The 26,130-nt window shown below is 40.0% G+C and overlaps 1 protein-coding gene across 9 annotated transcripts in view; it reads left to right on the top strand.

The window, feature by feature from the left end:
* The window catches only part of ESRRG (estrogen related receptor gamma), an 892,172-nt gene that overhangs the window by 665,578 nt on the left and 200,464 nt on the right, over positions 1–26,130 (top strand). For 3 of the 9 annotated variants that reach the window (XM_056568345.1, XM_056568343.1, XM_056568344.1), the window contains one exon: positions 14,133–14,261. The exons of 5 other annotated variants lie outside the window; for them this stretch is intronic. In XM_056568345.1, the coding sequence (XP_056424320.1) occupies positions 14,218–14,261 (44 nt within the window). In that variant the 5' untranslated portion in view covers positions 14,133–14,217. Of the gene's footprint in view, positions 1–9,538; positions 9,660–13,923; positions 13,993–14,132; positions 14,262–26,130 lie in introns of those variants that run through there. One more of the 9 variants, XM_056568346.1, reaches the window with a different exon arrangement.

Raw genomic sequence — 26,130 nt, 5'->3', positions numbered from 1 at the left:
TTTTCAGTTTTTTTTTTAATCAAATATTTGTAAATAACTAATGTATCTATATTGTGTGTGCAGTTTTATCTATTTTCTGTATGTCTTTATACAAACAAGTTCAACATAATATGTTAAAGTCAACTGTAAAGAGAAAAAATATATATAAATATATATATACAAATAATTTAATATTTCAGTGTATAAACTGAATTTTTATTTAGTACCATTTACTATATATTTAGTAATAGCGTCATGAATTCCTGACTGAAGGAAGACAGGCCTTGTCCAATAGGCCTGTAAACTATCAATCTACCAATGACTCAAATTTTTGTCAAAATTCAACATGTATAATCTGAAATTTTTATGTACATTTTATATAGTTTTGTATGTGATTCCTTGTTATACCTCCCCCCTCCAACTTTTAATTACATGCGTCCTATTTAGAGCTGGCTTCCCTGTCAGATTATTAAGTACTTTGGCCCCTAAGGCAGCCTAATGTTGCCCAGTGTAGTGCCGGCAGCGCACGCTATCAGCAGTTTACATTGCTGATTTCATTCTAAGTATGATTGTGTATAAATACAGTTAGTTAGTTTGGTTTATCTGATAGCCTAGCGCGGAGAGAGAGGAGCCGAACAAACTGTTTTTCAGTAAATTCGCTGTTCATACACCTGATAAGATTGAAAGAGCTTTCGAAATGCTGATATGCTTTGAATAAGAAAAGAATAATCAGTTTTACTGGCACCGTCTTATCGGGAAGGCAGTTAAATGCCAATGCTTTTACATTACCAGAAGTGAATGTTTCAGACGCTGTTGGTCTTTTCTTGAAGTTAAAGAGTAATATCTTTTTTGTGGAGGGGAATTATGAATGGTAGGGGTAGATTACCTGCACAATCTACTGCCAAACAAAAAATATATGTAGCATATAGAATAAAACTATAACAACGTGGTAACTGATATCGGGGGGTTTTCACTGCATGGCGGGCACCCATTACTGTGCCTAAAAATGTAGGAAAGAATTCTTTCTTTGTAGCCAATGAAATAAATAAAAAATACTTAAACGCACACACACACACATAAAAATAAGATATTTTAACTTCTTATTTGTTCCATCTGAAATTTGTAAAAATTTGGGGTATAGATATACTTTGGACTGTATTGGACTGTGTGCATTTTGACAAAGGCAATTTACGGAGTATGTCGTAACCATTTACCACTACATTGATATACTCTAGATATAGAATTTGGCTTTGTTATTGTGAATATTGGGATTATTTTGACAGGGCATCTAAAATGCTTAATATAAATTGTGAATGGTTTTTGGGAGATACAAGTTTAGAAGCTTGGTTTATCTTTATTCCTCTACACTTGGATTTCTTAGAAGGAAAATAAGTTTTCGGAGATTGAAACAGATAAGATGAGTTAATGTATTAAGATTCGAGGACATCAACCAACCATATACTCAACATTCACCCCCCCCCCTTCCTATTCCTTTCATCCATGTCCTCTCCCCTCCCTTGGTTGAAGCTAATGCACATATGTCTCATTTCAGCCCTACCAACTCTGCATAACTGTGTCATTTGCTGTATATTGTGAATATATGGGGCTGGCCGTAGACTAGGCTCAACTTAACAAAAAACGATAGTGTAACTGAATTTCGAAGCTTACTGCAGTGTAGCCAAGTATCCGCGTGGTGCATCATTTGCTAGTATGCTTATATTTCCGCTGAACCTACTTTGCTGCAGTGCAGATTTACCAGCTCAGCTGATTTCATTATGTGTTACCCGGTGCCCATTCGATCCCATACGCAGCATTAGCAACTCCATAAATTATCGCAGAAGCAACAGGGAGGTTGTAGGGCCAAAATTGAACCAACTTAAACACAGTCATGGTGTGACTAGTCTTCCTATGGCATGGGGAGGGAACAGAAATGGTACCTTTTTTGTGTACGTTAACTATATTGTCCTCAAGGTGACTTAAAGGGGTACTCCGGCCCTAAGACATCTTATCCCCTATCCAAAGGTTTGGGAATAAGATGCCTGATTGTGGGGTCCCGCCGCTGGGGTCCCCCGCAATCTTTCCTGCAGCACCCCACTATCATCAGCCTCCGGAGTGAATATTGCTCCAGGTCTGATGAATCATGATCATGGGACCGGAGTATCGCATCATCACAGCTCCACCCCTGTGTAATGTCACGCTCGGCCCCCTCAATAATGATAGCGGTGTGCTGCATGAAAGATTGCGGGGGTCCCCAGTGGCGGGACCCCCATGTTCAGGCATCTTATCCCCTATCGTTTGGATAGGGGATAAGATGTTTTAGGGCCGTAGTACCCCTTTAAGGTCCTAAGATGGTAAAAACTGAGATTTTTAGACTTTTTGCATCAAAAATATTGACCTTTTTAACTCTTTATCTAAGTTTACATTTTCTGACTCAACATCGCACTTTACAGCACAACAGAGGGGGATTTTTGCTCATGACAGGCGCACTTCCTAAAATGCAGCAAAGTCTCGACACAACTATTGAATTCCTAATATTTAATCCGCATGATCTCCATTGTGTTTGATCCGTTTAGACTTGGCTTAACATAGTGATTGTACTGAGACGCGTTTAGGTTCACTAGCATATACTTATAATTTACACTCCAGACAGGATGATTAATGTCTTCATTATAGTTGGGAGCAGATTTGGAGGGGTTAACAAATTTTGAGAGTTTCTTAACTCATATGGCTGTTTGTATTCCCTTTTCCCTTACTTACTCTTTGTCTCCGTTCCTCTCTGTCGCATTTCTCATTTTTCTTCATTTTATGCTTGGAAGTGGCTGTTGCATTCTGATTTGATAAATGATAGTGTAAAAAGTGTTTTGATTGATTTTGGATTAGTATTGATTGCTCTTGATTGGATCACTGACACCCTGTGATCAATACCATTCGATAAGACACTGTGCCTCTCTTCTATCCCTCACAGCCGGCCAGGGGGAATACAAGAAAACTGAATGGTCAAGGATGATAAATTGACCAAATGCCTATCTTCAGAAATCCTTTACTTTTAAGTGTATAGATCTTTCAAGAATCCAACATTTTGTCTGTAACGGTTCGAAACTACAGACCATTTAATAACATACAGTTTGACTTGAGTGGTTTCCACTTACTTGCCTATCCTGCACAAAAACAAAATCTTGGCCAAACTTGAGACACTTTCAAGTGAAGTTTCAAGATCATAATTTTAGGTTCTTTATCAAGACAACCTCCAGCTAAAGCAAATAAGGACTCTCTTAGAGGTTCACCTCTTTGAGAAAAACCAGGTTAAGCAATATTATGAAGTATACCGTGAAAGCACATCTCGATGAAAGATCTTACTTTAGGATGGTTGCAGACTAAACCACACCTGCTTATGTCTGGTATAGACAGTGTTTTTTCAAGTAAGTCCTTTTATTAAATTAAGTCCATGAATTTAGTTTTTTTTCTTCTATCTTTCTTCTCCTGTTGTAAATTATATCTATTGGGAAGACCACCATATTCCCTCGGCCTTTATTACATAGATACATCTAACCTATTAGAAGTCCAACACCAGACTCGAAACTTTTGTCTCAGTCTGGAGTCTGAAATTCCAGACCTGTCAAGTATTTTACATTTAACCAGGTTGGAATTAAAAGTAGTTAGCTCGGCTTTCCCACTCTACTCCCGATTTGCCCCTCTGCTCATAATGTTTTTCGTATGCCTAGTTTGGAGATGATTAATCCAACTTTATTAGTACAGCCAGGACAGGTTCTACGTGGTGGTGAATAATATAAATTTGTCCTCCCTGCTAAACCTTACCATTTTAACTCCTTGAAAACCAGTTATATTTGCGACACAATACATATGTACTTGTTTGAGAAAGAATTGGCTCTTAAGATGTTAAATCAATGCCATTGCATATATTCATAGGGCTACATCTACTACTGGTATATTCCACCATGTGACATGTGGGATTGTGTTTTCCTATTCTTTGTGTGTTGTTACCTCTCTACTGAATTTATGTTTTACCTTGAGCTAAATAATTTTTAAAATTTTCTCTTGGAATGATAGATGATAAATAGATAGAAAAGAGATACATAGATATGAGATACATAGATAAATAGATAGATATGAGATAGATAGATAAATAGGCACAACTCCCCACCTCTGAGTATAATTTGGTGGTCATTAACCCTCAACTCTGACTATTGACTCAAATAGTCTCTATGGGTAGAAATTGTTCAACTGGAACTAAATTGTCCATCATTTTGTACAAAATAAGAGAAAAAAATGGTTGGTTTGTTAAAAAAAAGATGCTAAGCCTGGAATCCGCAATGACAAGATTTATGGGGCATTCTTTTCAATAACACCCACTCCATGTCAACCCATTGAAGGGCTTGACTACCTTCTACAGCCGAATCACAGACACCTTCATCCACCATTCATTTACAATATTTTTCTATAGCAATTTGTTTTATAAACCACATAGACCAGAAAGCCAAATGTTCTCTGCTTCACTACATCGAAGCCATAGATCAAAGCTATATATGAATTTACATCAAAGCCATATATGAGTATACACTATACATATACTGTAACCTTAGTTTTCCAGGTATACATTTTATAACCCATAACTTTCTACACTGCCTTAATGCACAACATCTATTTAAGAGTCAAATTGTTACTTAACCACTTCATAAGAGCACTGTTCTCGCTCAGTGACAGCTTTGTCAGTGCTGTATCGAAAGCTACTGGTATCAAACCATGATGCCACAGCCTCTTGTGGCAAACAGCAAACTCACCTCTGCTGCACGTGTTTAATATAGGATGTTTCTCCTGCTATTGTGTTACGGTTCTTTATAGCTTTAATTTTATTTTGTTTCATAGCATCAACATACTCAAGCAAGTGCCGCCACTAGGCGGCACTAAATGGTGACTAGCTTATTCTCTACATTTTGCGGAGGACAGGTCAATTTGTGGGTACATGTGGAAAGTGGTAGTAACAAAAATCAGTAATATTATTCTTTCTTAGTACCTTAACAGGATTCTTATGGAATGTATCACAGCCATCCCTTCTCTATGGGAGACCCAGAGGGCTGTCCTTAAAAATTAGCGGGCCATTGACAATTTGTTTATATTTGTTTGTTGATTTGTTAAACTAAAACGTTGTGTCTGAGTTGTCAGTACTTCTCTCCATGCTCATAGGCATAGCTAGGCATTCCTTTGCCTTGTGCAACAATTTAGTACACTTCCCAAGCACTGTATTTAGATACCTTGGCTTGTTGGCACTTCTCCTTGCCCCCAGGGCACTTGCCCCTTCCCCAGCTATGGCCCTCAGTAGAAACTAAGGCCCAGATTTATCAAACTCTGTGAGAGTTTTTCCCATAGCAACCAATCACAGCTTAACTTTCACTTTACCACAGCTCATTAGCTGAGCTGTGATTGGTTGCTGTGGAAAAATCACTAAATGTTTTCTCTTACACAGTTTGATAAATCTTGTCCTATATACTTAAAGGGGTACTCATCCCCTAGCATCTTATCCCCTATCCAAAGAATTGGTGATAAGATGTCAGATTGCGGGGGTCCCGCGGCTGGGAACCCCCGGGATCTCTGCTGCAGCACCCCACTATCATTACTGAACAGAGCAAACTCGCTCTGTGCGTAATGATGGGCAATACAGGGGCCGTAGCATGGTGAAGTCACGGCTCCGCCCCCTCATGATGTCACAGCACACCCCCTTAATGCAAGTCTATGGGAGGAGGCGTGATGGCCACCATGCCCCCTCCCATAGACTTGCATTGAGGGGGAGGGCCGTGACGTCACAAGGGGGCAGAGCCGTGACATCACGATGCTCCGGCCCCTGTATTGCCCGTCATTACGCACAGAGCGAGTTTGCTCTGTGCAGTAATGATAGTGGGATGCTGCAGCGGAGATCCCGGGTGTCCCTAGCGGCCGGACCCCCGCGAACTGACATCTTATCCCCTATCCTTTGGATAGGGGATAAGATGCTAGGGGTGGAGTACCCCTTTAAGGGGGCCATACACCTTCAATAGCTGGCAGTCTGACATACGTTTGGCTGACGGCTCTCTCCCAACCTCTCTTTGCATTTTTATGTTACGTTCTTCATGTGCTTTTAATGAAGAGGGGGTGGGGGCAAGAAAAATTCAAAAATCTGTCTGCCTCCATACACTTAAAGGGGTACTCTGCCCCTAGACATCTTATCTCCTATACAAAGGATAGGGGATAAGATGTCTGATCGCGGGGGTCCCGCCGCTCTCCTGCAGCACCCCCATTCATGAGCTGCACGGAGTGACCGCGTTACGCCCTCTCCCATAGGCTTGCATTGAGGGGGCGGGGTGTGACGTCACAAGGGGTGCAAAGCCATGATGCCACGATACCCCGTCCCCTGTATCACCCGTCATCAGCCACGGAGCGATCTTCGCTCCGTGCAGCTCATGAACGGGGGTGCTGCAGGATAGATCAGACATCTTATCCCCTATCCTCAGATAGGGGATAAGATGTCTAGGGGCGGAGTACCCCTTTAAGGCCTTGTTCACATCAGCATTGGAGCACTTGAGCGGAGGCAAAAACACTGGAGATCAGGTTTTATTTTTCTCCCCTCAAATCCTGCAGACGGAATCCAGATGGAACCCATTTAAAGTCATTGGGCCCCTTGGTGTCCATTGTGCAATGGACAATTCAGTCCGAGCCTGATGGAATCTGTGTTGGAGCTCCCGAAAGGAGATCCAACGCTAGTGTGAATTTACTCTTAGACGGCCATTTCCACCAAAGCCGGCAGGTATGGGGAACTTTGACCCAAATGGACATTTTGGGGAGTTGTTGAGGAAGCTGTTAAATAGACTTACAGAAACTTTTGACAAACGGGTCTCAGTCCGATTATGAGGTATAGCCGGCTGCAGTGCTAGTGACAAGCCAGCCACCAGACCTGACTCATTCATTCCATTATAGCAGTGGTCTCCAAATTTTGGACCTCCCGATGTTTCAAAACTACAACTTCCAACATGCCCGGACAGCCAACGGCTGTCCGGGCATGTTGGAAGTTGTAGTTTTACAACATCTGGAGATCTACAGTTTGGAAACCACTACATTATAGTGTATGAAGTGAAGGAGTCAGGTCTGGCGGTTTGCCAGGGAGCGAAGCGCGCCACGCTTTTGCCGGCTATAAACTTCTGACATGTCTGGACGGCACATCAAAAATTTATATAAATAACACTAACGCTTTAACTGTATCGAGGGTCTTAAGTTTCTGGCAACGTAAAAAGTTGCGCCCAAGCGGTTCAGTACGTTCACGTGTAATTCTACATTGTATTTCCATCAGGAGTGAGAGCTGCAGCTCCCATGTATCTACAAAACACAGCCCAGTGCAGCGAGAAGCACGAAAACCTTCTCCAGACAGCAGCAGTCGGCAGCAGGTGCGAACTACATAAAACAGGATTAAGAGAGTAGCAGAGTGTACACTAAAAACAGAAACCACACGCCCCTTCTGCCCCGTCTTCAAAGACATGCAGTGGAAGTCAGAAGCCGGTGCAGCCCCGGCAGTCCCTGTTTACTAAACAGTGCTCGGGCCCTCTGTGCAAACCGATCCATGCAGCTGCGGGGACTTAACCCTTCACTTATAGGGTTAAGACGAAAATCCATTTCTGGTGGGAGGAAGATGCATTCTGCACACAAATATTTCACATCAGCGAATTTGCAAAATGACACCGAGTAGGAAGTAGGGAAAGTTTATTAGTGAATTGAATAAAATCATTTAAAAAAAAAAAAAAAAAAAGGATGCACCAAATGTAAGTGTAAGGCTGGGTTCACACTGCGTTTCAGTTTTTGGATACACTTAAAAAAGCGGGAAAAAAAGATATTGCATTCCATATAGCAGAATCTATTAACTATTGACTTACATTCTAAAAAAAAACGGATTGTAGTGTGGGTGTACGTATGTGTGTATATATATATATATATATATATATATATAAATAAATATATATATATATATATATATATATGTATATTTATATGTACACACACACACTACAATCCGTATATATGTATATATATATATATATATATATATATATATATATGTATATATATATATATATATGTATATATATATATGTATATATATATATATGTATATATATATCTTTATATATATATATATATATATATATATATATATATATATATATATATAGTAAATTTGAGTAGATACAAGATACTGCAACATTTTTTGATTTGCATCTATATATACAATTTTTTTTCTTTTTTTGGGGAAACAAATCCAAGAATGCAGTGTGTTAACCCGGCCTAAAAGTGCGTTCACACACTCTTTGTTTTTGCGGGTTTTCCGCTGCGTATTTGAAAGGGTGTGGGCTCTAGTCGGCTATCTGCAGCAGATTTTCCACTGAGGAATTTACGTTGCGGAAAATCCGCCGCAAGCCCCATTGTAGTCAGTAGGGACTGCGGCGGATTTTCCGCAGCGTAAATTCCGCCTTGGACAATCTGCTATGGACAGCCGAGAAGAGCCTAATACAAAAAGAGGGTGGCTCACCAAATCATGCAATGGGTGCTACTGCTCAGTAAGCAAAAAACTTGCTATACAAAGATAAGGATTACTGTAAAGAGTGCACACCACAAGATCAATATTCATATATATAACAAATTTTATTAGGTATCACATAAAAATTGCAAAAAAAGACAAAAAGGGCTAAAATCACTTAAAAAGCTCTAAATCGAGCAAACTCTACAACATGGGAGAGGGGCCATGAACCCCCTTCTCACCAAAGTCCCGTCCCTCTGTGATAGGATATAATGGCTCAAGTAGTGGTGCTAACTGATAAAATGATACACATGCAACATAAATCTTTTCACCAAATCAAATAAACTTAACACCAAATGAAATGGAATACACAAAGTACAAAGAAAAAAATAATAGATTCATATCACCAGTGCATAGCGACCACAGAACAAAGGAGCCGAAATAGTAAATAGCGGGACGGGACCCCTAAGCCGAGAAGAGCCCGCCCCTTTCAAATACGCAGCTGAAAACCCGCAAAAACAAAGAGCGTGTGAGCGCACCCTAAAAGTGTAACCACGTGTGTAAAACGCCTGTTTTCGTGTTGTTTTGAGCTTTCTTCATTGAAGTCAGTGGGAGCTGCAAAACGCACGCTATTTGGGGGCATTTTTAGGGGTTTATTTTTGGCCCGTTCAAGCATTCAGAGAGGCTAGGTTTCCATTTTTTAGTGAAACAAAAAAAAAAGTCAACAACAAAAAAAAAAAAAAAACTTTTTTTTTTTTATTGGGGCGCAAAAACGCCTGAGGAGATTTATAAAACCCGTCCAGAGGAAAAGTTGCTGAGTTGCCCATAGCAACCAATCAGATCGCTTCTTTCATTTTAGAAAAGGCCTCTGAGAAATGAAAGAAGAGATCTGATTGGTTGCTATGGGCATCTCAGCAACTTTTCCTCCGGACAGGTTTTGATAAATCTCCCCCAGCGGCCGTCTCCAGATTTTTAGCTGGGAGTCGATAAGGAAAGATAAAACAACAGACCTGCAATTCTTCAACAGAAATCAGTCACATGATGAGTCACATGACTTGTAATGGAACGTACCCCCTGGCTGGTTTCCCACACAGCGTCTTATTGAACAATGACATGTTGTTTCATGGTATTCTTTGGCGTTTTTAGTCTATTGCAGTGTTTTCCAACCAAGGTGCCTCCAGCTGTTGCAAAACTACAATTCCCAGCAGTTTGCTCTCCGGGTTTGCTGGTAGTTGTAGTCTATAATGAAATATACGGTGATCTTTATACAATGAGGCCGAATTATGAAAACTGTGTCAAAGAAAAGATGTTCTTGTTGCCGTTAGCAACCAATCACAGCTTTGCTTTCGTTTTACCAGAGGAATAGGGGAAAGGAATGCTGAGTCCTGACTGGTTGCTACGGGCAACAGGGACCATTTCATATGTTTTGGTTGAAAGTGTTTCTATAAGGTTTTTGGGGTCGGTAAAGTGTTCTTTTAAAACACAGCGTAGTGTGGGAAATTCGGGCATGAAAAAAATGTCTGGGCATGCTGAGAGTTGTAGTTTTGCAACAGCTGCAGGCACCCTGGTTGAAAAACACTGCTTTAAAGGGTGATGCCCGGGTGCTGTACTTGGGCATCTCTGGTGCTTTAAAAGAAATGAATGGAGCCGAGTCCTGTCCCTTAAAGAGCCGAGTCCTGTCAATAGGGGATAAGTTGTTTTTCTCCAGACAAAAGGGTTAAATAATAGAAAAGAAAAACAGAGCTGATTTCTTCCCAAAACAGCACCAACTCTGGCCTCAGGTTGTGTGTGGTATTGCAGCTCAGGTCCATTGAAGTAAATTAATCCAAGTTGTAATACCACGCACCACCTGAGGAGAGGGGTGGTGCTGTTTTTAGAATAAGTTAGCTCGGTTTTTTCTATTATCTATTTAAGTCATCAGACTCGCAGCCTGGTCCCAATATAGAGGTAAACGTATACAGACTTTTTACTCCTATGGGTACGTTCACACGACGGAATTTATCTGCATGCAGAATTGCGCGTAGGAATTTTGTTGCATGAACCTAAACGTTGGTGTGAATGGATCATCTGCTGTCCCATTCACGCTGTGGAATTTCATCGGTGGAAATTTCCGCTGCAGAAATTCACACACCGAAACAATAAACACGTTCATTCTATCGGCAGAAGAACACACTGACTGCATTGCCGTCTATGATGACAGTCTGTGCGGTCATAGCCCTGAAGGATTTTGGCCAATGGCCACGAGAAGATTCTGTAGTCTGAAGACACCCTTAGGCTGTGTTCACATAATGATTTGTCCCTACGCAGAACGTATGTTTTTTAAAATTTTTAAAAATAAAGAATCGGACCGTTAAACGTATCAATTCATTAAAGGGGTACTCCGCAGCTCAGCGTTTGGAACAAACTGTTCCGAACGCTTGAGCCAGCGCCGGGAGCTCGTAACGTCATAGCCCCGCCCCCTCATGACGTCACGCCCCGCCCCCCTCAATGCAAGTCTATGGGAGGGGGCGTGACGGATGTCACGCCCCCTCCCATAGACTTGCATTGAGGGGACAGGCCATGACGTCATGAGGGGGCGGGGCTATGACATCACGAGCTTCCGGCGCCGGCTCCAGCGTTCGGAACAGCTTGTTCCAAACGCTGAGCAGCGGAGTACCCCTTTAATATCAGAGACGTATTGACTACGTTTATCTTTTTATGACCTTTGAATCAACGTATACGTTATTTACTGTATGTGGTACAGAAAATCCGAGTCTACCATGTTTTTTTTGTCCATTTCGAGTAACGTATTTGTGACTTATATGTGAAATATTACATTGACTTACGTTTTTTTGCTTCATAACTTCTACACATGCGCAATAGGAGTTTCAGAAGGCAAGAAATGCCCGGAAGCCCGGTTATCATATTTTCACGTTTACTACATAAAAAAACGTATGCAACGTATTGAATACGTTGTAGGTATATGTTTTTTAAATGTATAAACATAAAAAATTTGGTGTGCGCTTTTTCATCCTTTTTATATATAAGTTTTTAACATTTACGTCAAACGTAGTAGAAATTGTGATGTGAACATAGCCTTAATACTTTTATATTACATTTGGGCCAAGTTACTTTCCAATCAATGAGATAACTCTTTGCCGGCCGGTGGCTTCTTAAACTTTGCCGCCCATTTTGGCAGAAAATACGAGAATGATGAAAAAAAAAAATGCTATTTACTTCTAGAGAGTTGTTTTCGAATTTATTGGAGAATCCTCGAAAATATCGGTTTTGCTTTTGGTATCATTTACCAAAGGATCTGATAATTTGGATGACCTCAGACAGTTTTGATCAGCGTAGTTTAACCCCTTAATAGAGCAGGTGTAGAGGAGGTGCCGGCGGTGGGTGTCGTTGTCGTTGATGTTGCATGAGTGATGTCATCCTGGCTAACAGGGTCACAAGTGCATCTGTCACTGGGTTACCAAGTAGCAGCTAAATAAAGACTCAATCATCATCCTAAACATAGTAGCACAATTTAAAAGCGGTCACAATATGTACCATGGCATAGGATAGGAATGTTTTTGTTTTTCTTCTTAAGGAGGACATTTTTGATTACGTTAGAACCGGCTATACTTCAGAAAATACACTGCTCAAAAAAATAAAGGGAACACTTAAACAACACAATGTAACTCCAAGTCAGTGACACTTCTGTGAAATCCCACTGTCCACTCAGGAAGCAACACTGATTGACAATCAATTTCACATGCTGTTGTGCAAATGGAACAGACAACAGGTGGAAATTATAGGCAATTAGCAAGACACCCCCAATAAAGGAGTGTTTCTGCAGGTGGTGTCCACAGACCACTTCTAAGTTTCTATGCTTCCTGGCTGACGTTTTTGTCACTTTTGAATGCTGGCGGTGCTTTCACTCTAGTGGTAGCATGGGACGGAGTCTACAACCCACACAAGTGGATCAGGTAGTGCAGCTCATCTAGGATGGCACATCAATGCGAGCTGTGGCAAGAAGGTTTGCTGTGTCTGTCAGCGTAGTGTCCAGAGCATGGTGGCGCTACCAGGAGACAGGCCAGTACATCAGGAGACGTGGAGGAGGCCGTAGGAAGGCAACAATACAGCAGCAGGACCGCTACCTCCACCTTTGTGCAAGGAGGAGCAGGAGGAGCACTGCCAGAGCCCTGCAAAATGACCTCCAGCAGGACACAAATGTGCATGTGTTCACTCAAATGGTCAGAAACAGACTCCATGAGGGTGGTATGAGGGCCCAACCTCCACAGGTGGGGGTTGTGCTTACAGCCCAACACCATGCAGGACGTTTTGCATTTGCCAGAGAACCCCAAGATTAGCAAATTCGCCACTGGTGCCCTGTGCTCTTCACAGATGAAAGCAGGTTCACACTGAGCACATGTGACAGAGTCTGGAGATGCCGTGGAGAACATTCTGCTGCCTGCAACATCCTCCAGCATGACTGATTTGGCGGTGGGTCAGTAATGGTGTGGGGTGGCATTTCTTTGGGGGGCCGCACAGCCCTCCATGTGCTTGCCAGACTGCCATTAGGTACCGAGATGAGATCCTCAGACCCCTTGTGAGACCATATGCTGGTGCAGTTGGCCCTGGGTTCCTCCTAATGCAAGACAATGCTAGACCTCATGTGGCTGGAGTGTGTCAGCAGTTCCTGCAAGAGGAAGGCATTGATGCTATGGACTGGCCGCCCGTTCCCCAGACCTAAATCCGATTGAGCACATCTGGGACATCATGTCTCGCTCCATTCACCAACGCCACGTTGCCCCACAGACTGTCCAGGAGTTGGCGGATGCTTTAGTCCAGGTCTGGGAGGACATCCCTCAGGAGACCATCCGCCACCTCATCAGGAGCATGCCCAGGCGTTGTAGGGAGGTCATATGGGCACGTGGAGGCCACACACACTACTGAGCCTCATTGTGACTTGTGTTAAGGACATTACATAAAGTTGGATCAGCCTGTAGTGTAGTTTTCCACTTTGATTTTGAGTGTGACTCCATATCCAGACCTCCATGGGTTGATACATTTGATTTCCATTGATAATTTTTGTGTGATTTTGTTGTCAGCGCATTCAACTGTGTAAAGACGAAAGTATTTCATACGATTAGTTCATTCAGATCTAGGATGTGTTATCTTAGTGTTCCCTTTATTTTTTTGAGCAGTGTATTATTTAAAAGGAACAGATTTTTTTTTCTTCTTATGGTGGCCATTTTTTATTTCTTCACAACCATCTGTATTTTAAGAAATACTACAATACATCTTGATAGAACCAACTTGTTTTTGCTTTGTCCTTAAGGTGGAAGTTTTTTGTTTGTTTACAATCATTTGTATTTCAAAAATCCCATCTCCCCCCCCCCCCCACTATCTGTTTTTATTAGGCGGTGTGGATGTGACGTGTACATATAAACAATATACGTATCCCTTGTACTAGAACACAGTTGGGGCAAGTGAGTTTTTTTTCCCGAAAGCTGAACAAAAATGGTAGTTTTTTTTGTTTTTTAAACCTTTCATGTGTGAAATGTTCAGATCAGTGAGCAGCCAATGGGGAGAGGACAAGAGAGCACAGAATGAATCTTCTCTTTCTTAGTTTTCAGAGTGTACAGATCAAATATTGGAGAATATAGGAAAATAAAATAAAGAGCGTTTCGTTGGATCCCTAATTTTAAAACAAGATGACTTCCAGGGATTTTCCTAACTTGTCTCAGCCGTGGATGAAGTAAGACTTTTTTTCTATTTATTTACACTACGGTGCACACAGAGACGCACATATGTATATACATGATTATCATGGAGTTGTTTTTTTTTTTTTGTTTTTATGCTTGTTAGAGAAATAGATACAACTGTATAAGAAGTAAGCGGAGGGCAGTAGTGTCTAGAGAAGTGTGCCAAAATGATCATGCACCCTCTTAATCACTTGGGCCCAGTTTGTAAACGATAGCTTTCCTTTTTATTTATTTTTTAGCTAAATTGTCAATGATCTATCTATTTCATATCTAGCTATCTACCTACCTACCTACCTATCTATCTATATCATATCTATCTATCTATCTCATATCTATCTATCTATCTATCTATCTATCTACCTCTCTATATCATATCTATCTATCTATCTATCTACCTATCTACCTCTCTATTTCATATTTATCTATCTATCTCATATCTATCTATCTATCTATCTACCTACCTATCTATCTAATGTCTATCTATCTATCTCATATCTATCTATCTATCTATCTATCTACCTATCTATATCATATCTATCTATCTACCTATCTACCTCTCTATATCATATTTATCTATCTATCTCATATCTATCTATCTATCTATCTATCTATCTATCTACCTACCTATCTATCTAATGTCTATCTATCTATCTATCTATCTCATATCTAGCTATCTATCTACCTACCTACCTACCTACCTATCTATATCATATCTATCTATCTATCTATCTCATATCTATCTATCACATATATATCTATCTATCTACCTATCTATCTCATATCTATCTATCTATCTATCTATCTATCTACCTACCTACCTATCTATATCATATCTATCTATCTGTCTTTCTGTCCATTTATCTATCTGATTTCCTTCTTTCTTTCTCCCCCCCTCTCTCTCTCACCCCCCCCCCTCTTTCTCTATCTTTCTTTCCTTCCTTATCCCCTTATACCAGTATCCCACTAATCATTAGACAGTAAAGCTGGCTTATTGCTCACAGATTTCATCTGAAAATCCCACATCCCAGCCGGATACAACACAGACTAGTCATATGACATCCTAAATGGATTCTGTGGTCTAGGGCCTGTGAAATTACTGCTCAAAACATAGCGCAAAGAAAAAAAATTGCCTCCCTCCAAACTCATATTCATATAGGCAATAACTCTGATTTTAATGGCACATGTGGGAAAATAATTGCAGTCGAGTGTTTAACTTCGGCATCATTACAGCAAGTGTTACAGGAAATCTGCTAGATACCCAGTACAGGAGGAGTCAGTAATGTGTAACTGCTGGAACTCTTCCTACTCGGCCCAAAAGTCTCCTAAAACCACAGGGAGGCATGGACCCCCAACCGAGCTTCATTATCCAGATCACTGTGTTCTGTGCACACTACTATGGCAGCCTTGTGGGTGAATACTAAGTAGGTAATGCAGTGTGTGTATATATATATATATATATATATATATATATAGTCAACAATATATATTCTGAATTACAATAACAATGAGCACATTCATTTACTTTGTGCCCAATTCATTTCTCTAGGATTTAGCGCCTAAACATCAAAATGGACAATTCTATTATATAAAAAGGGTCCTGTGACCCTGAGATCACAGGATCCCAGCGATCAGGCAGCAAGTCTTCCCTTTCCTGCAGCGCCACCACAGATGATAAGAGTCATCGCACATTTCCCAATTAAAATAATGGCTTGTCCCTGTAATGCTGAAAGGGTCAGGACCTCCAGAGAGAGTCAATCTTTGTAGGTCCTACTACTGGGTAATTATACATCAGGGTTCAGATTGTGGTGCCCCTTCTGATATCCAAGAATTCTCTAATAGGGTAGTTCAAAAATATTTTTGTAACTCAGGCACCTGCTGGGCAATGGGAAATATTTAACGCGTCTGATTAATACATTAAATGGGAACTCTCATTAAAATTTATTTTTGCTATTGCACTCCTTAAGGTAAATAAAAAAATCTTTCTAATTGTACTTTGTTTTTTAAAAAAAAGACATTTTCTATGTTTTATTTGTGTTTAAAGAAGCCGCCCCTAGGTGTCTCCCTACTTGTCCAGAGCACATTTCCCCCCATCTCTTGCACAGACTATGGACTCCTACTTGCCTGGCAGAAGTTCAAAATCAAGAAATGCTAGAGGGGGGGTGCAGCCTTAGCCAATCATAGCTCATCTCACACTGAACTGCTCTGGGCTGTGTGTAGCAGAGTGAGGGAGGAAGTTCTCCCCTGAATGGCTTCAGATGCTGTGAATCTAACTGAGACTGAGCAGAAAATTCAGAGCAATAGCAAGGTAGAAAACTATAGAAATGAAGGCAGGAGGTGGTTTATTATGATGGGGACAGTGAACTGGGAGGATTATAACAATTTACATTTTAGGTACTCTTTAACTCTATTACATTTAAGGGTATGGTTAGCTTTAAATAGGAATATAAGTAAAATTTTGCTTTATCAGTCCAATAAAATTTACAGTAGAAGGTGAGAATCAACCTACTGTATATACATAGTTCATTGCTAACCATGGCTGTTTAAAAACATCTTGACCACTAGAGGTGCTGTTCCTAAAAATCAACCTACTGCGCAAGTAGTACTTACAATTGTTTAATGTAACCATTTGGCCACCGGAGGAGCTGTTTCTTAAAATCAACCTACTGCATAAGTAGTACTTACTATTATTTAATATAACCATTTGGCCACTAGAGGTGCTGTTTCTAAAAATGGAACTACTAAATAAGTAGTAGTTATAATTGTTTAGTATAACCATTTGGGCAGTGGAGGTGTTTCTAAACATTAGTAGGTAGTTAGTTCTTAGGATTTAGAATAATAATTCTGCCACTAGAGGCACTATTTGTGAAAATCAGCCTACTTCATAAGTAATTAGTGGTTATAATTTAGTATATAGAAATTTTGCCACTATAGGCGCTATTTGTGAAAATCGACCTACAGCATAAGAAGTTCTTATGATTATTTATTACAACAATTTGCCCACTAGAGGCACTGTTTGACTTGTGGGTGGTGCACTCATCTATATCTGTTTTACTAATAAAATAGATTAAGATGAAAAATGAGATTTTATATTATTTTAAATGGGCACTGTCAGATACAAAAAACTTTTCATATGTTGTAAAGCATGTATAACCAATAGGTTTTGCAATTGCTTTCATTGGAAATTTTTTAGTATTTCATACCTAAAAAGCCAGTCAAACAACTGCCCCCCCCCCCCCCTGCCTGCTTGGACACATACTAGTCCTGCTGTGACCATGCATCATCACCTATGTCATGGACATTCTTCCTTGATTGACAGCTGTGAGCGCAGGGCTCACATCTGGAGGAAAAATCCTCTCACTGTCAGCTTGTGTCCGGCTACTGTCAGTGAGGACAAGCTGGGAGTTGTTGTTTTGCTAATGTTAGGGGAGATGTGAGCAGACAGCATACTGAGGGAGGGGTGGAGACCTGCACAGTGAGGCCACGCCCCCTCCCTTTGAGAGGAATTCAGACTAGTGAGCTAAATTAAAAGTGTAATAAAAAATTATTTTGTATGCTAGACACGTACAAATTAGATGTACATGGTCAGGATTAGGTACTGGGTAGTGTTGCTGGCGAATATTCGCAATGCAAATTTTATTCGCGAATATCGCATATTCGCGAATTCGCGAATATTCACGAATATAGCACTATATATTCGTAATTACGAATATTCGTTTTTTTTTATTTTTTTAAATTTATTTCATCATCCCTCTCTGCTTCCAGCTTGTGTGTTGTAAAGAAGGCTCTAATACTACTGTGTGAGACTGGCGTGCGAATTTTCGCATATGCGAATGTTCGCTTATGTTAATTTTGGTTTATGCTAATTTTCGCATAGGCTAATTTTCGCATACGCGAAAATAAAACGCGAATATTACGAATATGCGAAGTTAGCGAATTTATGACAAATATTCGTCCATATATTCGCAAAATATCGCGAATTCGAATATGGCCTATGCCGCTCAACACTAGTACTGAGTGATATATTAAAAAAATGTATTGCTGGATCTGACGGGTACACATTAAAGAATGGATTATGCTGCTAACATTCAAAGACATAATCACTCACTTTGTGTATTTGTAGTCTTGTAGTTTATTTTAGCTTTTTTTATACTATTTTATTGAAATGGGATTTTTTTTTCATCTTTTAAGCAGAATTTATACAGTACTGGTGTCAGTGTTTCTCAAACTTTTGGTCTGTGGCTTCTGCTGCACAGAAAGCAATTCATGTTAGCAGTGCTCTGTCATCCATAGTGCTGCCTTTGTGCTATACATTTCTGCGCCCACATGCTGCTCTCTTGCTACAGTGACAAGAGTATACCTGGAAGACAGGCCCCTCCAAGCTGAGGCAGCTAGCGTCAGACAGGGCGCTTTGCCATCTGTCCCACCTGCTGCATTCATGTGTCCATCTGGTATCTGCAATAGCTCATTGCAGATTTAAACACAAGAGCACTTGGTCTGGAAAAACAGGCAGTGTGAATTATTTAGGTTGCTGTGTAAATACAAAAGAGGGGAGAGGCAAGGGGCGAAGAATGAGGAAAGAGCAGAGGATTCACTGTATATATGTATACATGCACTTGCTGGAAGATAGGAATACAAACAATCCAAAACTACAATAAAAAGCAATCAAACAGGTTTCTGTAGATGCCACCATGATATAGATCTGCAAACCCTTTGTATAAAATGTAAAAAGTTTTCTTATATCCTAAAATAAATAATGCTGTGCACTCTCCAAGTCATGTGGTGTATTCACTGCAATGGACTCACTAAGTCAAATCAAAACTCGGTTGGCATACTTCAAACCAGAACCATGCGGCAACATTTTAGCACTGAGGACGGATCCGGCAGAAAAGTGTGAAAAAAAAGATTGTCAAACTGTAAATGTGGCGCAGTTACGCTTGCTTTTGGTGCAAATTGCAAACCTGGCGCAATAGTAAATATGGGCCATTGTGTCGGACTCTCAAAACATATGTCGTGTTAGGTGCAGTGGATCTCATGTGATGTTCTTTGCAGTGAACACTAAATCTAGGTAATGCTCGCTGCTGTGTATATTTAGAGTCATTGGGGGAGATTTATCGAAGTTTTCTATTTCCCGCATCAATATAGACCAACCTACAGAGCGTTAGGCCGGTCTATTGTGCGCGTAAAGGGGTACTCCGGCGTTTAGACATCTTATTCCCTATCCAAAGAATAGGGGATAAGATGCCTGATCGCGGGAGTCCCCCTTTGGATAGGGGATAAGATGTCTAAGCGCCGGAGTACCCATCTAATTTATCAAGTCGCATGGCTCTTGATAAATTCTGCGCACTGACTTTGGGCTCTACGGTTTAGACTGTATTTAAACCTGCTCCAGCATGGTCTGACATTTCAACGTACTTTCGGCCAATGCAACTTTTTGCCGAAAAGTCACTATTGATAAATTCAGCACCAATGCATTTTTCCATCTAAAATAGACTAGAATGCATCATGTTCAAAAAATCCTCTAAAGCAAAAGTCGCAAAAAAGCTGCACGTATTTAGACTGCGACTTTCTGTGCGACAAATTTAGACGGTAAAAACCTAAATCCTTTGATAAATCTCCCCCATTGTCATGCTCATTGTTATGTGTCCACATATATGTATATGCTATGTTCACTGCATTGCTTTTCTGAAGTCGCATTTATACTCATTTTATTGGACTCTCTAAGCCATATATTATATTCACTGCAATGGACTCTCAAATATTAGGTGATGCCTATTGCAGTAAACAATCAATCTATGTTATGCCCATTACAGTGACAGTGGACTTTTGCATTGGACTTTCTTATCATATTCCAAATGCAGTGGACTCTCTAAGGTGAGGCTTACTAGTGCAATTTCCAAGTCATGTTACATTTACTTTAATTGAGTCGCTAGCCCAAATATGATTTGATGCTCAGTGAAAGAAATCTGTTATGTTGGCTGCAGTGGACTCTTTGAGGTCACATTTATACTCATTGTATTAGACGCCACAAGTCATGTTATGATATACTCAAGGCAGGGTACTCTCTAAGTCTTGGTATATTTACTCCAATTGACACATTGTAATGGGGGAGATTTATCAACACCTGAAGAGTGGTGCAGTTGCCCATAGCAACCAATCAGATTGCTTCTTTAATTTTTCACAGGCCTCTTTAAAAATGAAAGAAGCGACCTGATTGGTTGCTATGGGCAACTACACCACTCTTGCTCTACACATATTTTGATAAATCTCCCCCAATGAGTCTATGTTATGGACTCTCTGAAGTTCCATTAATATTCATTGTATTGGGGTCATACATCATATTTTGCTTACCATGGTGGACCCTCTCCAAGTCAAAGGTCCCCAATCTAGTCCTCAAGGCCCACTAACAGTCCAGCATTTGAACTTGTTCCTGCTCTATTCCAATAGAGTAGCTGACATAACCCTGAATGTTGGTGGGCCTTGAGGACCACGTTGGGGACCACTGCTCTAGAGCACAACAAATAAATAACTTGGGCCCAATGCAAAGTCTATATTGAATATAGTGTCTGTAGTTGTTACTAGGCAGTTATCTTGTAATATACAGGAAAGCAGACAGTACAGAACCCACCCGATATAATGCAAACAATTAAGACTTTATTACATACAGTAAGTCGTTACATGAGCAGTGGGGAAGGAGAAGGGAGAAGTGGAGCTCGTGTCTTCTTTCTCCTTCCCGGCTGCTCATGTAACACCTTGCCATATGTAATAAAGTCTTAATCATTTGCATTATTTCGGGCGAGTGCCACCCAGCCGCTATTTTACCAGCACAGCCGGTATTTTCATGCCCCTGCCGGTAATTTTGTAGGAAAAATGGGCCAAAGCCGGTATTTTTTAGGAAAGCGTCCCCAGCCACTGAGGACAGAATCAAATGATGTGCCCTCAGCCCCGCTGCCCTGTCCCAGCAAAAGAGTATGGCGCGGAGGGATCAATTTAAATGGTTAAATGGTTATGGCACAGGGGGATCAGTGGTATGGGGGGGATGAATCAATTGGAATGGTCAGTGGAAAGGGGGGGATGAATCAATTGGAATGGCTATGATACAGGGTTCAGGGGGGGATCAATTGGAATGAGTAAAAGTATGGCACAGGGGGAGTCATCTGGAATGATTATGGCACAGGGGGATCAGAGGGGGATTACTGTGATGTCACGCATATATAATTAATTATGCTAATTAGAATGGCAGGTAATTTTGGGCAAGAATGGTGGCAACCCTAGCAACCAGTCATCTCATACACATTGTCCAGCTACTTGATACGCTGCGGAGTGCCGAGACTGTCACACTACTATCTACGATTCAATGCAGTTATCTTGTACCATGCCACTTCAGGATTGTTGTTCCCTTTATGTGGCAGAGGGCCCATTGGCTCTTTTGTGTGCCAGGGCACCTATGCAACTTTAGGATCTACACTGCCGCTACTGATGCTACTGCTACAGCACCTTTCATTGCACTCTCTTGAAGGACTGTAAAAGTGAGCCCAACAGCCATTGACTGTCTTAAACTTGTTAAGCCAAAAAAGGATTGGCACCGTAAACCCCACATTTACAATGACAAGTAAAAGTCTGAGACTGCTTAGGGATTTCCTAAAGCAAGCCGTGATTAACAGTAGTATAAATAGTCCATCTACTAGACAGCCACCAATACGATGGCACGGCATACTAAATAATAGAGAATAATTATCTTTTTAATGATAGTTTTTCATTAACCTTCAACTTGGGCACATTAAGTTAAGCCTAATCCTATTTGTTTTGGTCATTGGCAGACAGACAAATAACACATTACCGAACGCCAGCCGTATTCCTCCTCTCTCCTCCATAGAGTCGGAGAACCATTGATAATGACATTATTCTGCATATTTCATTAAACAAAAGTCACTACTGGTCTGATACAAACCCACAAAACCACAGAGGCTCAAAAGACAAACCCTCAACATACAGCGAGTGTAAATCATATCACATAACACATTCTGGGTTTTAACTCGGCAGCCGCTCAGACCCGGATGATCCACTTACTTGGACAGACCGCCGTTCATTATGTGGAGAACTAGTCTTGTGGTATTGTAAATATGCAGCCATATACAATCCGGGATTAATATTTCATATGACTGTATAATGAAGTGAAGCCAAGTGTGTTCTTATAGGAAATGTACAAGGGCAAGACAAACGTGAAGACACAAACATTGGGGGGAAATGTCTGTATTTGTTTTTTTTGCCTCCGACTGGGTCAACCTGAGCACCAAGTACTTTCTTTAAACAATAGATGCATAGATAAACAGACCATAGATAGGAAGATAGTAAAGAGATAGATAGACGGGTAGATATAAGATAGATAGTTAAATAAATAGATAGACAGATACATACATAAATATTAGACAAATAGATAGATCTATCTAGAAATATGAGATAGATACATAGATAGATAGATGATAGATAGATCATCTCAATATTATATTCCCATAGCTTGTTTTTATTGTTAGACTAAAAAGGTTGTTAAATTTACTTGAAGGTCAAGGAATCCCAGAAAGTCCTTACACTCTCAACTTTACTCACGTAGTAACGGAGCTTAATTGAGATTTTTTTTTGATTATTTTCATTGCTGCAATGCAGTATCTGTTCCTCAGAAGAAGAAAAAAAAAAATGTATTTTTTTTTTAGAATGGCATCTGTGCATAAATACTCTGGAGAAATAAACACATGCATTTATGTAAATCAGTGTTGCATGCTGGCAAGCTGAGCATTTTCTACCATTTAACTTTACAACTTGAGTAAAATGGGAAGAAACAGATGCAACTAATAGAAGTGATACAAGAGGGCACAAGTCTGCATGTATACCGGGGGGCTGAAATATGAGGGAAGCTCTTAGATCTATCTATTTATCTATCTATCTATCTCTCTATCTCTTTTCTATCTATCTATCTATCTATCTATCTATCTATCTATCTGTCTGTCTGTCTATCTATCTATCTCATATCTATCTATTTCATATCTAGCTATCTATTTATCTATCTATCTATCTATCTCATATCTATCTATCTCATATATCTATCTATCTCATGTCTATCTATCTATCTATCTTTCTATCTACCTGTCTATCTCCTATCTATCTATCTCATATCTATCTATCTATCTCGCTATCTATCTCTCTATCTCATATATATCTATCTCATATCTATCTATCTCATATCTATATCATGTCTATCTATCTATCTATCTATCTATCTCATATCTATCTATCTATCTATCTATCTATCTCATATATATCTATCTCATATCTATCTATCTCATATCTATATCATGTCTATCTATCTATCTATCTGTCTATCTCATATCTATCTATCTATCTATCTATCTCATATCTATCTATCTCATGTCTATCTATCTATCTCATATCTATCTTCTATCTATCTTTCTATCTATCTTTCTATCTATCTTCTATCTATCTATCTAATATCTAGCTATCTATCTAATATTTATCTATAGTCTATCTATTTATCTTTCTTTCTTTCTATCTATCTCATATCTACAGTATCTATCTATCTATCTATCTAGATATTCCAAGAAGAACAGCACAACCGCTCCAATCTTTTCAATAGTTAGGCGCACCCCATCATCAGGCTCCGGGTCAGGGAATCCCATGTATATCCATAAGATAAAAGATCGCAGCACACGAAAAGTTTCCTTCAAAAAAACGTGTGGTGTTTATTCCATCCTCATACAAACAGTGCAACGTTGCTTGAAAAAGGCGGCGTGAGGCCGCGGAAACGTCACAATTTGTAGGAGGATGGCATAAACACCACACATTTTTTTGAAGGAAACTTTTTGTGTGCTGCGATCTTTTATCTTAAATATATCTATCCATATATCTCATATTTATCTATCTATCTATCTCATATTTATCTATCTATATATCTCATATTTATCTATCTATATATCTCATATTTATCTATCTCTACTCAGAGATTTCTAGATATGTGAAGTGTTAAGTAACAGAAACCTCTGAGCAGTGCCAAAGGCTTTCTACATCTGATTTGGCAATTTGATCTGTGAGTTTCTCTTACATCTATATTAATATTGTATTGATTAAATAGAATAGATCTGTCGCTGGTATTTTAAAGGATTTATCCAGGAATAGAAAAAAGTAATTCATTTTTTTCCCCCAAAACAGCACCACACCTGTCATCAGGTTGTTTGTGGTATAACAAATTGGCTTCATTCACTTCAATGGAACTGAGCTGCAATTGCACATACAACCTGAGGACAAGAGTGGCACTGTTTTTGGAAGAAATCAGTTTTTTCTTTCTTTTTCTAATCGTGGACTACCCAACAAATAGGTAACAAGGAATATACAAATTACGCCCATTGTCCGTGGAGTGAGTAAGGCTGGGTTCACACTACGATTTTCAAATACGGTAACCGTAGACGGTTTTCCGCAAAAAAACGTATACGACCGTATCCGAAACCATATGCATAGAGCGTGCATTGTAAACCGTATCCCAAATGTTGTGTACGGTTTAATCCGTTTTGCCTCGGATACGGTTTTGCCGATTTTTCAACCGTAGGCAAAAACGCTGTTGACCATGTTTTTTGCCTCCGGTTGGAAAACCGTATGCGAACCGTATGCGGTTCTTTTAACATTGTTGTCTATAAGAACCGAACACAGAATTTCAGAATACGGTTGCACACGGTTTTTCTAATCCGTCTTTTGGAGTTGACACATGCGCAGAAGGAATTTCAATAGAACAATAGTAACTTTATTAAATTGCTTGAAAACTAATTCCAACAAAATAGCAAAACCGTTGGCAAAAACGGATGCAAACTGATAGAACCGTACATACGTTTTGGAACCGTATACGGGGAAAAAACGTATTTGGAGTCATACGGTTGTATACGATTGCATACGGTTTTTGCCATACATTTTTTTTCCGGAAAACCGTATACGGTAACCGTATTTGAAAAAGGTAGTGTGAACCCAGCCTTACAAAGTTTTTTACCCACAGGGTTTAAAAGTCATGGGCCACTTACCAACCAAAAGACTCTTAGCACCATCTGGCCATGGGTCTCAATCTGTACACCCCTGATTTTGCAATAGATATCAGTGTTTCCCAACTAGTGTGCCTCCAGCTGTTGCAAAACTACAACTCCCAGCATGCCCGGACAGCCAACGGCTGTCCGGGCATGCTGGAAGTTGTAGTTTTGCAACAGTGTTATATATATATATATATATATATATATATATATATATATATATATACTACCTTACACATAATGGGGGAGATTTATCAAAACCTGTCCAGAGGAAAAGTTGCTGAGTTGCCCATAGCAACCAATCAGATCGCTTCTTTCATTTTTGAAAAAGCCTCTAAAAAAATAAAAGAAGCGATCTGATTGGTTGCTATGGGCAACACAGCAACTATTCCTCTGGACAGGCTTTGATAAATTTCCCCCTATATCTCTAATATTACTGTATCAACAGCAAAGCACGCAAATCATAATAATAATCATAATACCCAAATACCCCGATTGTCGCCCGTAATTCTCCTTGCACTATAAAGAATGAAAAAAAAAAAAAAAGAAGTGGAGAAAAGAAGAAACATAAAAAGGGATTTTGCATGTGAATTGAACGTAATAGGTTTGACATGGGTTAACCTTAAAAAATCCAATTCACTCAAATCCCTTTTGAAGGCTGCAGCTGAAATTTGTGCAAATCTTTTGCAAGTAGCCGGCGCGGCTGTGTATTCAAGCTGTCTCTTGCCTCCGCGAGATCTAAACCCGGACTGACAAATGCATCACACCCACCCACTCTTTTTAA

The sequence above is a fragment of the Hyla sarda genome, chromosome 3 (assembly GCF_029499605.1).
Source record: "Hyla sarda isolate aHylSar1 chromosome 3, aHylSar1.hap1, whole genome shotgun sequence".
NCBI lineage: Eukaryota > Metazoa > Chordata > Amphibia > Anura > Hylidae > Hyla > Hyla sarda.
Note: the sequence above shows the minus strand (reverse complement) of the source record. Positions and strands in the feature narration are given on the sequence as shown.